The sequence below is a fragment of the Malus domestica genome, chromosome 08 (assembly GCF_042453785.1).
Source record: "Malus domestica chromosome 08, GDT2T_hap1".
In the NCBI taxonomy this organism is placed as follows: domain Eukaryota; kingdom Viridiplantae; phylum Streptophyta; class Magnoliopsida; order Rosales; family Rosaceae; genus Malus; species Malus domestica.
Window position 1 is genome coordinate 18064097 of NC_091668.1, and position 12306 is coordinate 18076402.

The 12306-nt window shown below is 37.3% G+C and overlaps 1 protein-coding gene and 1 long non-coding RNA gene across 2 annotated transcripts; both read left to right on the top strand.

Annotated features, from left to right (window-relative positions):
- Nucleotides 1-5109: 5109 nt before the first annotated feature.
- Nucleotides 5110-5629, top strand: LOC139198470 (uncharacterized). Its single transcript, XR_011583999.1, has 3 exons — nucleotides 5110-5240; nucleotides 5338-5416; nucleotides 5515-5629. It is a non-coding gene; the product is annotated as an uncharacterized lncRNA (long non-coding RNA).
- A 753-nt stretch (nucleotides 5630-6382) lies between these two features.
- Nucleotides 6383-11526, top strand: LOC103427175 (replication factor C subunit 2-like). Its single transcript, XM_029098947.2, has 6 exons — nucleotides 6383-6640; nucleotides 6761-7356; nucleotides 9496-9558; nucleotides 10732-10855; nucleotides 10978-11036; nucleotides 11183-11526. The coding sequence occupies exons 2-6, from the start codon at nucleotides 7237-7239 to the stop codon at nucleotides 11285-11287; spliced, it is 471 nt and encodes a 156-aa protein (XP_028954780.1). The 5' UTR covers nucleotides 6383-6640; nucleotides 6761-7236; the 3' UTR covers nucleotides 11288-11526.
- The last annotated feature ends 780 nt before the right edge of the window (nucleotides 11527-12306 follow it).

Below are 12306 nucleotides of genomic sequence, written 5' to 3' on the forward strand. Positions count from 1 at the left end.
ACTTTTGGGGTCACTTTGTAAAGACACAAAAGTCCACTACTTCATGTAATTACACTAGAACCCAAAATTTAATCAATGCAAAAACTTCATTAAAGGAGCAAAACAATTTGTCCTTTAGCATTTTTGGACCTAAACGTAAAAACGTAAACTTTTGGGTCAAAGTGCAAATACACAAAAGTATCAAAACTTTATGTAATTGCATAAAAGACCCAAAAGAACCCTAATAATAGGGTGGCCGGTTTTGGAGTGTTAGTCCACAAAAATTTTGAAATTTTTTTCAACAAATTCATAAAGCCTTGCAAGTGGTTTGTGACATAAATACATGCAAGTGGTGTGTAAGGTGTGTAAGGTGTGTAAGGTGTGTAAGTCTTACACACCCATCACAATTTCTATCACCTTTCAAAAAATATAAATGTTTTGATGATAGATGTTTCACACCAATCAACACAAAACAAAGACTTTATGAAATTAATCAAAACTTTGAATCAAAACACAAACCTTTTTGTTCTTGGCAAAAATGTCAAGAACAATGAAGAACATTCATGAAAAACCCAAAATTTTTCCATGAACTTTTTCCACCCAAAAACATTCCAAAACCATTCAAACTTTAGGGAAATAACATCTAACCAAACTAGGGTACATAGGGGTTCCAAAAGTCACTTGAAAACACTTTTAACAAGTCAAACAAGAACCCAAAAATCCACCCTTTGGATTTGGCCGAATTTTCCCAAAGTCATGGCACCAAATTTTAGCTCCAATATTCATGCTCATATGAACTACATCTACAACATTTGAGATGGCAAATTTTCCAACAAAATTTACATTCAAAGAAACAAGAATAAAGCTTGTAACAATTACAACTTTTAAATCACAAACTATGAACCACAAAACCCAAAAGGATTCACCAACTACTAGACCTAGGCTCTGATACCACTTGAAGGATGATTTTGTGAAAACATGTTCATTTAAGCAACATCAATAAGCATGCAATTAACAATTAAAGGCGGAATCATGCTTGCATGCACTTAAAAACAAAACATTAACCATGAAATTCAAAGCCTAGTAGATTGGTGAACCAAAACTCAACTCAAAACAAAGTGAGTTGAAATTTATACCTTTGTAGATTCCTCTTTGCATAAGCAAAGGCCAATCGCCCAAAGAGAGGGCCTTCATTCCTTGCATCTAAAATCTATGGATTTAGATGGATGGGTAGGTTTCTCCAAGTTCCCAAAATTGAGAACCTCTAAGTCTCTTCACCAAGGAGAGATTGGAGAAGAAATGAGTGACCTTGGAGTAGTAGGATTGCTAGATGTACCCTCCAAGGTGACCTTCCTCCTAGAGAGAAAAGGAGAGACATGTTCTCACCAATTTTCTCCAAAAAGAAGCCTTTTTGAATTTTAGGCTATAAAGTCATTTATATAGTCACTTCTTTAAGTGACCTAAATAACCAAAACCCTAATTCATCACTTCATGACCGGCCACCTAAAGGGATTTGGGCTTTTGGGCCTTTTTGAATCTTTATTCATTAAATTGTCATACAACTTAAGTTAATGGGCTTGACGTTCGAAGCCCATTGGGCCTTAAGGTCCAAAACTATCCCGAGGTCTTTAACGAACTTATTCGTTTGATTAATTAACATATTAATTAATCCTTGCCATAAATAATTAAACCATTTAATTATTCTTACTCATCTCCATTGTTTCTTCAATCTTCACCTTTTATGGTGTGCGATCCATTAGGTTTCTTTTAGCGAGGCAGTGGGCGATTAAAACCATTTTACATCGATTGTGAATTGAAACTTACTTTCAATTCTCCCTTTAGTGATTACACACATTTAGGGCTTCCACAAACCATGAGTGACACCTAACAGCATATCATGGTTACCCAAGCTAATCAGAAGAGGTGGAGAACCTATTCAGTTTGGGATTACAAATGCAATACGGTCTTTCTCTAATCTAATACTTTTGACCACATTGTTTGGTTTGATAGTTTATTTGTTCATGTCTACTATCCAATGTGAGTCGTGTGCTTATATGATTACCTTGAATGTGATTCGGAACGCATTCCCAAATCTCATTCATACTCTGGCCAGAAATTCAAAATCATATCATAGAGTATTCTCCCTCAAACAGTTTGAAGGTTAGAGATCCCTTGTTGCGCATTCACTTGCCTCCATGGCTAAGTAGCTTAACCCCAACGATGCCGTGGACACCCTCCTGATGGAGTGACTTTGACATAATCAAAGATCAAGGACTTAACCACAAGACAACTATGATGCCTCAGGTCAAATGACTACTTTGCATTATCCCAACCATGAGTTCTCATGTGACATGAGTATGAGAACTCTTCGTCGATCGCGTTCAATGAACTCATTCTCTATTGAGCACCTACGTACTTGTCTTGATGTCACACACACCAATGACTCGAGACTAGTCACTCTCCCTGAGAGAAGACATAGCACGTACCGATCTTGACGGACTGTCAATGCCCAATTGGCAATCCTATGATCAGGAACATTTAGGATGTGTCTACGAAAGAATGGTCTCATGAATCTAACTTCATTAGATTACATTCTCCCAATCACATATTCCTTGGACTTTATCGTTTAAGCATATAACATTTATATGAGACGGCTCAAACAATAATCTTTGCCCTTTATATTAAACTAGATTAGTTTAACATGTGAAATGTCCGTAAAGTATCATCATATGATTGGCTTTAGGGCACATTTCCAACAATTCTAATAGAGTGACGTTGACATAATCAAAGATTAAGTACTTAACCACAAGACAACGACGATGCCTCATGTCAAAGGATTACTTACATTATTCCAACCATTTGAGTTACTTGCTTGACATGTGAGTAGACCTCCATGCAAGTACTCTGATTCGATTGTGTTCAGTGAACTCATTCCCTTAATGAGCACCTACATACTTGTCTTAGTGTCACAACACGAATGGGTTGAGACTTTCCATCCTTCCAATTGAAGCGGACAAGGTATGTACCGGTCTAAGCATTGTCAGTATCCCTCCGACAATCCAACGACCAGGAACCTTTTGGACATAATGGTTATGTGAAGAAGGTCTCTGTAGTCTAACTCATTAGATTACTTCTTCAATCGATCCATTGTCCATGGATTCACTATTCAGGACTTATATCGTTTATTGAGATAGTCCTAATTAGTATCTTTGCCTTTTGATGTATAAGAATCATCCATACATCGATTCATTTGTCCTGAAAGATTTCTTCCAAAGATTGACTTTCAGGGCATATTTCCAATAGTATGTTGTGGTAATGAGTGGATGTAATGGGTGTAGTGGATGAGTGTTTGGTAATGAGTGGATGTAATGGGTGTAGTGGATGGATGTTTGATGTAATGGGTGTAGTGGGTGAGTGTTTGGTAATGAGTGTATGTAATGGGTGTAGTGGATGAGTGTTTGGTAATGAGTGGATGTAATGGGTGTAGTGGATGGATGTTTGGTAATGAGTGGATGTAATGGGTGTAGTGGGTGGAAGTTTGGTAGTTGTAGGTCAACACACTTGCACACACACATGCTGATTTCTAGCCTTCAAATCTTCAAAAACGTCCATCCTAATGTCTCCATGTTTGCACTATCCAATCTTGGCCAAAAAATGCTCCAAAATGCTCCAAATAGCACTTTGTTGCTAACCTTGTTATTTGAACCTACAAACACACGAAAATAGCTTAAAATACATAATTGACTAAGAAATAACAACATAAATGCACAAGAACAAGCTAACTAAGTCGCATAAATATGCTCCTATCAGAATTGCATTCACAACAATCAAATCACAATTGGGAGAAATCAATTCATATCTCAAGGATGTTCATGGCTTCGAACTTCCCCCTAGCTAAAAGGGGTTTAGCTCCTCATGTTCACAAAACAAAGATACATAAATTTAGACATTGAAAAGAAAGACTGAAAACACCTAAAAACGTTCTAGCAATCCAACTTGAATGACAAGCACATCCAAGGGTCCTCCTTCTTCTCTTTGTTGCTGCACAAGGGTTGGGAGAAGGTTTGAATGGTGGTTTGTATGGGAGAATTGCTGGAATTGTGTATGGTAGTGAATGGATTAGTTGATGGCTACGGCAAGGATGTTTGTGAGTGTTTCTAGTTGTGTGAATGGTGATAGATATGATATCCCTTTCCAAGGCTGCGACATAGGTTTATATTACTCCCAAAACATGTCAAAACCCTAGGTAATTAAGGCTAGGGTGCGGCATAATTAAAGGAAAGGTTTAGAACTTAACTATTTTGTCCCACAAGGAGTAAAAATCATAAATTAAAGAGAAAAGGCTAAGGGATATGCAGTAGGAATCTTTTAGAGAAGGGGAAAGTGGTTTATGGCAGAAAATAGGAAAGGAAGACTCTCCCTTGCACGGCAAGGAATGAGAATGGAAGGGGAAAAGGAAAGGTGGTGTGGCAAGGGGTTTAGACCTCCTAGAAATTCTTATTTAGTGTCTTAATATGATTAGGAGTCTTCTTTGTTGCTGGAACTTAGGGACTTTTAGGATTAGGAAAGGTTAAAACCAAAGTAGGAAACCTTGGCTTAACATTCCTTCTTCTTGTAGGAATCCTTGTGTAAGCAGGAATCCTCATTCTTCTAGGAATCAATCTTCAATTAGGAATCCTTCTTCAATTAGGAATCTTAGCATCTTTAGGTCTTCAATTTTGTCCATCTCCCTTACTCCAAGCATGTGATATCCATTCCAAGCCCAAAACTACTCCAAAATGCTCTAAAATGCACTTTTTTACCTCCTTTGCCCTTTGGACCTACAAACATACGAAAATGGCTTAAAATACTAAACTAACTAAGAAATAACAACATAAATGCACAAGAACAAGCTAACTAAGTCGTATAAATATGCTCCTATCAAGTAAGCCCTTTCAGTGTGAAAGAGGGCATTCTTGCCGCCCATCTTTGCCATGTCAAAAAGCACTTTCAAATCATTTGGGCCGTTACTGTTCATTCCTGTGAAAGCCATATACCCAACGACAATTTACGATTTAAATAGGACGGTGGAGCCAGGACCCAACTGTTTAATTTGGGTCCGAACACAATCCATCATAATCTGTCGTTGATCAATTTTTAAGTTAGAACAGTTTCGTTTGTCGTTACTCCTCCGTCTACAGAGCGGGAAAGCAAAACCCCTTTCTGAAAACATCATGCATGGCGCCACTGGTTCACAGCTCTTAACCATGGATCGAAAAATAGTATGATTCCCTCTCTCTCTCTCTCTCTCTCTCTGCAATATAATCCAATCTAAGGCTTTTGGGGTATTTTGAATTTGAATTTTGTGTAATTATTCAGTCGGCCAAGGCAAGTGAAAGATTTGGCGCAGCAGGACGAGGTGGTCGGAGTCCTCACCAACACCTTCGAGACCTCAAATGTAACATCCATGAAGCTTCAATTTGCAAAACCCTAACGCACTTACTCCTATTTCTTCATCTGTTTATTTCTGTGAGTTGGGTTTTTTTTTTTTGGCAGGGTCCTCACATGCTCTTCTATGGTCCTCCGGGCACCGGAAAACCCACCACCGCTCTCGCCATCACCCACCAGCTTTTTGCATTTGCCTCCTGCCCGCTTAATTATTTATTTGAAATTCCAAAGAGTGTGTATTTATGTGCTTTCAGCTCTTTAAAACTTATTTTCCCAAATTGCATTGTTTTTTTAGGGATGACATGATTCTCGAAATTCTTCAAATAGGTAGAGTGATTGCGATACTCTTTCGGGTTTACTAGATTTAGTTGATACTTGGATGGACCATGACCACTCTAGAGATCAAAGTCTTCAAAAGGGTTGAGTAATTGTGATTTCATTGGGGCAGACTAGATTTAGCTGGTACTAGGATGGACTATGATCACTCTAGATGTGGATTCATGGTTTTTTATTTCTTTTCGGGTAGTTAAACTGAATGATGATATTTGGAATCGTGAACTATACGAATAACAGGACTATGTTTCACATTTTTACTTGGAGTTCAAATTCTGTGTTTGGTTTTATTTATTAGCCTTAATTGGATTATTAGTCCCCGTGGTGATCTGGTAGTTGGAAGATAACCCCTGTGGTAAAAAAATTAGGATGTAGGCTCTTGTGGTGAAGTCTGTTAGAATTTAGGCCCAAAATTGAAAATTTCGTTAACTCTCCATTAATTGTTAGCTCATAAAGGCTCACATGTAAGACTAAAAATATAAAGTTAGCCTCACATGTAGCCCCACATGCTAACGATTAATGGAGAGTTCCGTTTTAGCCTAATATGTGTGGTTCACGTGATAATAATTAATGGAGAGTTGATGAAATTTTCAATTTTGGGCCTAAATCCTAACAGATTTCACCACAGGGGCTAAAATCCTAGTTTTGTTTTACCACTGGGGCTATCTTCCAACTACCCTATCACCATTGGGACTAATAATTGAATTAGGCCTATTTATTATAAACATTACTATGTAATTTTCATTGTTTTTAACCACAATCATTTTGCGGACCTGAACTCTACAAGTCTAGAGTGTGAGACCTCAATGCAAGTGATGATCGTGGATCCATGTTGTTTGGACCAAGATCAAAGATTTTGTTGCTGTTGCTGTGGTTGCTAAATTACTAATCAACGTCCAGGGTATATTCTCATATCTGAGAACTATTATTTTCATTTTCAGTTCGTATATTCTCTATTTCCATTTATGTATTATGTCTAAATGCTTTAGGGGTACTAATCAACCTCTCTTCAATGCTTCAGGGGTTACCCGTGTCCACCATTTAAGATCATTATCCTTGATGAGGCCGTTCATTGCCTAAGAAGTATTAGGAATGCCCTTGTCACTTACCTTCTGCTATGCAGAATGCCCTAAGACGTACAATGGAAACTCACTCCAAAGTCACCCGATTTTTTTATATGCAATTATATCAGCAGGCGCACCTTCCCAACTTTTTTATTTATTTAATTAGGCAATATGCAATTCCTTTTTATATGGTTATTTCACTTATATATTTGGTAATCCAGTTTCTTCCTTTATTTTGTATTTGGGGTGAGGTTGATAAAATACAGTTGGTTTGTTTTGGAAGGGTTTAGAATCCTTGATCATTTTCACTCTCGCATGAACTGCAAGAGTATCGTGAGACGTCTGAGCGAACATGAAATTTTTAGGAACTGTTTCTGTAAAATAATAAGAATTCATTTCAATTGTCTTTAGGTTCTGTCATTAAATTACATGAATGATGGAGCCACTTGCTTTGAGATGTGCAAAGTTCAGGTTTAAGCCACTTTCAGAAGATATCATGATCAGCCGCATATTGCATATTGTCCAAGAAGAAGGCCTCAACCTGGATCCAGAGGTATCTACATCATAACTGAAGCCTTGAACTGCATATTGTGGTCTGTTGAACATGGGAATTTGATAGGAGCATATTTATGCGCCTTAGTTAGCTAGTTCTTATGCATCTTTGTTATGTTTTCTTCGTTAAAGTAGTCTTTTAAGCTACTTTCATGTGTTTTCAGGTTTAAAGGACATATTACATGAAATGATGCAAGTTGGAGCTTTTGGAGCAAAATGTGAGCTTGGATTGAAAAGGACATGCTTGGAACACAAGGTTGGGATGGAATTGAAGAGTTGAAGATTTGAGGTTTCCTACTTGAAGTAGGAAAGCTAAGCCTAAAAGTTTCCATTTTGGGTTGATCTTTCCTAAATCGGAATTGGCAACCAAAGTTTCTAAAGTTGGAAGTTTCTATTCTTGGAGGTTTCCATTTTTGTGAGTTTCTATTCTCGGCTTTGGGCTTTTGGATGACCCATCCTTACTTCTTGGACCTATGCCGCACCTTAACCCTAACCCTAGTCCACTTAATCAGCCGCACCTAGGCCTTGTTCACATGCAAAAATCTGATTATTTACCCTAAGCCCAATGCCGCACCTTTCCATCCTAGAAGCCCTATTTTACAAACCTTAACCCTAGCCCATTGTTTCAATCTGATTTCATTAGGGTTTTAAGTGCATATATATTTATTTTCTACACCTAGCCGCATCACTCTCCCTCTCCACAAATCAGAAATCGCCTAAACCCTATTCCCACACCTTGCCGCAGCCTTCATCCATTCCAGCCACAACCATACACCTTGCCGCAACCATCCCTCTACTCCAGCCACCATTCTCCATCTCCATACACCATCCATACCCCTTGCCGCACCACCATACCATCCTAATTCCCTTCCTAAACCAAAATCACATCCAAAAATCCCTTTAACCATCTCTGCCGCAGCAAGGAGAAGAAGAAGAGGAGCTTGACGTGCAGAAATTCAAAGTGGAATTCTTGAGCGTTTTAGGTGTAATCTTTCTTATGTCTTCGATGTTTCAATTCAATAAACTTTATGTTGTGAGTATGAGGAACTAAACCCCCTTAGTTGGGGGGTAATTCGAAACCATGTACATGCTTGCAATATGATTTGATTATATTCAGTTGTTATTTCATAAGTTGTGGATTCAATTCGTTCATCTATTTGATTGATAACTTATTTGTGTATGTTGATTGAGAGTGCACGCTTAGTTTTCATGCATGAATATGATGCTAGATTATGAGGGAGTTTCACCTAATAGTTACAATCTTATAATCACAAGTAGTGAAGATCGCTTGAAAACGATCGCGTTGAATGAATTCTTAGCATAAGTTTCATGCAATTCATAGTAACGAATGCTTCGTCAATGCTTATGTTTTTCATAGAACGTAATGATTCTTGCTTGTATCTCTATTATGCAATTCATGTAGGGAACTTGTAGGGAATGTTTTGGGTTGTCGTATGCAATCATCCAACTTAATAACTTGTGGAAAAACTGAGGGTTAATTAGTGCAATTCACGGTTAATTTGGGGCGTTGAGTATTCATAATTCATTGGAAGAACAACTGAAAATCGTTTTGTTTGCAAGTGTGACATGTGTGGAGAAGAACCTCCTAACTAGCCTTTTAACCATCTATTTCACCAAAATCGTTTTACAATCTGTTTAGTTTTAAGTTTCTGTTTTGTTTTCAATTTTCGTCCAAAACAAATTCCCCTTTATTTTGAAGTCTTAGATTAGTTAGAAAGTGTTTTGATTTGTGTTTCTAAGTGTTTTGATTCAAGTTTTCACCCAATTTCGTCCAAGTTCTTGTTAGGTTCTTAAAACTGCCCAGAAAGTGGTTTTTAGGCAGTTTTGAGTCATTAGGTTGCTGTTTTGAGTTTTAGGTTTGTTTAAGTGTTTTAACCTTTAGTTTTGCATTCTTTGAGTCTAGTTTAGTGTTTTAAACTTTGTTTTTGAGTTTTTTTAGTCAGTTTCCAAGTGTTTAGCAATCCCTCCTAATCCCCGGTCTAGAACGATCCCTACTTACATCTTTGCTACAATTTGACAAAAAGAGGGTTTAATTTGTGTGCTTATCTATTTCGCATCAGAATTTTGCATCAGTTTTGGGTTTTTGACATACTCATACACAATGTGGTCTACGTTGTAGGTTCTGTCAACACTAAGCTCTACCTCACAAGGTGATCTTCGTCGGGCTCTTACCTTCTTGCAGGTAATTGGGGGTTAGTCATGGAAATTTTCTTCATTTCTTGTTCATCTTCTTCATCTTGAAAAACTTGTTAGATAACCACCATCAGTATCGGTCATGGCTATAACTGTGTATGTTAAATGGGTTGGTCTTTTGATAGCATGTATGTTCAGTATTTTATACATTTTTTGCTTCTTAATTGATGAGTAATTTTCGTGAAGTGTGATGTTAATTGTAGTTGTGTTGGGAAATCTTTGGGTTTTAAGCATCTTAAAATTTTAGCACCCAACTTTCTCCATATTTGATGCTATTTATATTTCTTTTGATGCGTACTTTTGGGTGTCTGGGAGTGATGATATTGCGGAATATTGTTGAACGGTATCCCTGGTGTAAGTAAAATGCTTTGGTATTTTTCTTTTCTGCTTAAGTCTTGTAGTTAAATGAAACAGTCTTGGTTAGCCAGTGTCAGTTAAACTTAATACATCTAACTATGAAATATTTTTATCCCATTTCTGCATTCATCTAAATTAGACCTTGTCAAAAGTTTCCTGTTTCAAATTGTTTTCGTTTCCTTTCCTTGTTACTTGTCCACATTGGTTAGGCATTAGCATTGGATCCTGCTGAGTCTCTTATTGAGTTATTGTTGAATTTTAAATTGTACTTTTGAAATATTGTGGTCAGCTTCTCGCTTATTTGGATCTTCTATTTCTTCAAAGGAGTTGACTAGTGTCTCTGGGGTAAGTAACACGACTGTTAAATTTGATGATGAGATATAATTACTTGTTTCTTTATATTTACCTATGTTAGGCGGTAACATTGATGCTATAGCATACAACTGTATGTAGCAACAAATAGGAAATGGAGCACAAGATACTTGAAGTTGCATCCCTGCTCAGCTGGTTTTCCTGTGATGCCAAATACTAGCAAGTTTGGTGTGGGGCATTATTGTGCAAGATAAATGAGGCGTCTGATTACTCGTGGAACATTTAAGTTCTGACTTCTATTATTACCCTCTGTTAGTCTTACTAAATTCGGGACTTGGTACAGTGGGATTGTACAATGGGAAATTTGTGTTTGGTTTTATTGAGCATTAAGATAAAATGGCCCTTCTTAAGATTGAGTGTGTTTGGCATCCCAAGGGTTGTTGTTGTACATCAAATCCCTGCTCTGTCCTGATATCTAATTTGTGTTCTTCAGGTAGTCCCGAAGGAAGTTGTTGGTGCATTTTTCTCTGCGTGCCAGGGTGATAACTTTGACTTGGCAAAAAAGGAAGTCAACAATGTAATTGCAGAGGGATATCCAGTCTCAAATGCCTTCACAGGTTTTACTTTCACTTTTTAATCGAGTCATCTATTAATTCATTATGATTGTCGTCATCCATATGCAATACAGTTAGAGTAATATAAGGTCGCTTCTAGTTTTTTGAGGTGGTGGTTTGGGCAGATGACATATTAGATGAACAGAAGGCGAGAATATGCAAGAAATTGGGCGAACCAGATAAGGCAAGAGATGGTTAACTACATTACATGGGCATGTGATATGTTGTGGGTTTTAATTTAGCTTATTAGGTTCGATTAATCGATTCCTTAATAAATTAAGGCAGGCCTATCTTGTGCAAAGTTTAATTTAGCTCCGGTTTATGGTGCAGTGTCTTGTCGATGGCTCTGACGAGTACTTGCAGCTGTTTGACGTGGCCAGCAGTACGATGCGAGCTGTTTGTAACGTGCAGGAAGATTTCTTTCAGGAATGCTGAGCTAGTACTCAGGTTACTTTCAGAACCCAAATGCAGATTGATCTGTATGCTGTTAGAGATCTTGCAGAACCAAAGACGTTTAAATTCCGAAAAAAAAAAAAAATCACTATTTTGTGAGATAGACGTAGAACAACCACTTGCTAATAGTTATTTTCTGTTTAACACGCCATAGCTAATTAATTGGAATTAGCAGATTGATCTGTATGATTATGATTTCTAAAAGAAACATGATTGAGCCTCGTCACGTTTGCTTAAACCAAATGGCCCGCCACCCGTACTGGAAATGTACACCAATCTTTTGTACCGGAAAGGGGACCGAGATTGCGGGACAAAAGGATAAATTTTCTCGTATTAGAACACGGCCATGTGTGTTATTATTTTACGATTAATAACTGAAATCCGTGGCTGCGTTTGGAGCACGCTCAAAAATAATTCAGGGGATAAAATTCCGTGAAGAAGCTCGAATGTTATATGTTTTTTATTTTTTTTTTAGAACAAACAATATTATTTGTACTAAGGAGGGAGTGGGCTTAATTTTACAATGGGTTAACAATAATATGATTCAAAATCGCATTTGACGAGAATCAAACCTAAGACCTATCACTTACTAAGAAGGAAGAATGTCATTAGGCCGTAGTGCCAAGTGGCATCTGAAATTTAATTAGATTCACAAGCTGTAATCCATGGTAAACTGTGAACCCCTGTACGACTGTGTCACAACTAGGCCTGAAAATTTTTGACACGACTCGATAACCCGACATGACACAATGTGAAATTAACAAGTGTTCGGGTCGGCACGATAACGAATCGGGTCGTTATCGGGTAACCCGATAAGTACCTGTTAAGATAACAGGTTGGTTTGGGTATACACGTGGGTAATACGATACACAATAAGCAAAATATTAATTTAATAATTTTATAACCCTAAAAAAATACTATAATAATTATCTATATATATATATATATATTAATTTAACAATTTTATACCCCTAAAAACTATAATAATTATATATATATAT

Excerpts from the sequence above, each read along its gene's own strand:
- LOC103427175 (XM_029098947.2), top strand. The coding sequence starts at position 7,237 with ATGATGGAGCCACTTGCTTTGAGATGTGCAAAGTTCAGGTTTAAGCCA. Across the intron at positions 9,559-10,731 it reads GGGCTCTTACCTTCTTGCAG|GTAGTCCCGAAGGAAGTTGT; the intron begins GTAATTGGGGGT and ends TGTGTTCTTCAG. Across the intron at positions 11,037-11,182 it reads AATTGGGCGAACCAGATAAG|TGTCTTGTCGATGGCTCTGA; the intron begins GCAAGAGATGGT and ends TTTATGGTGCAG.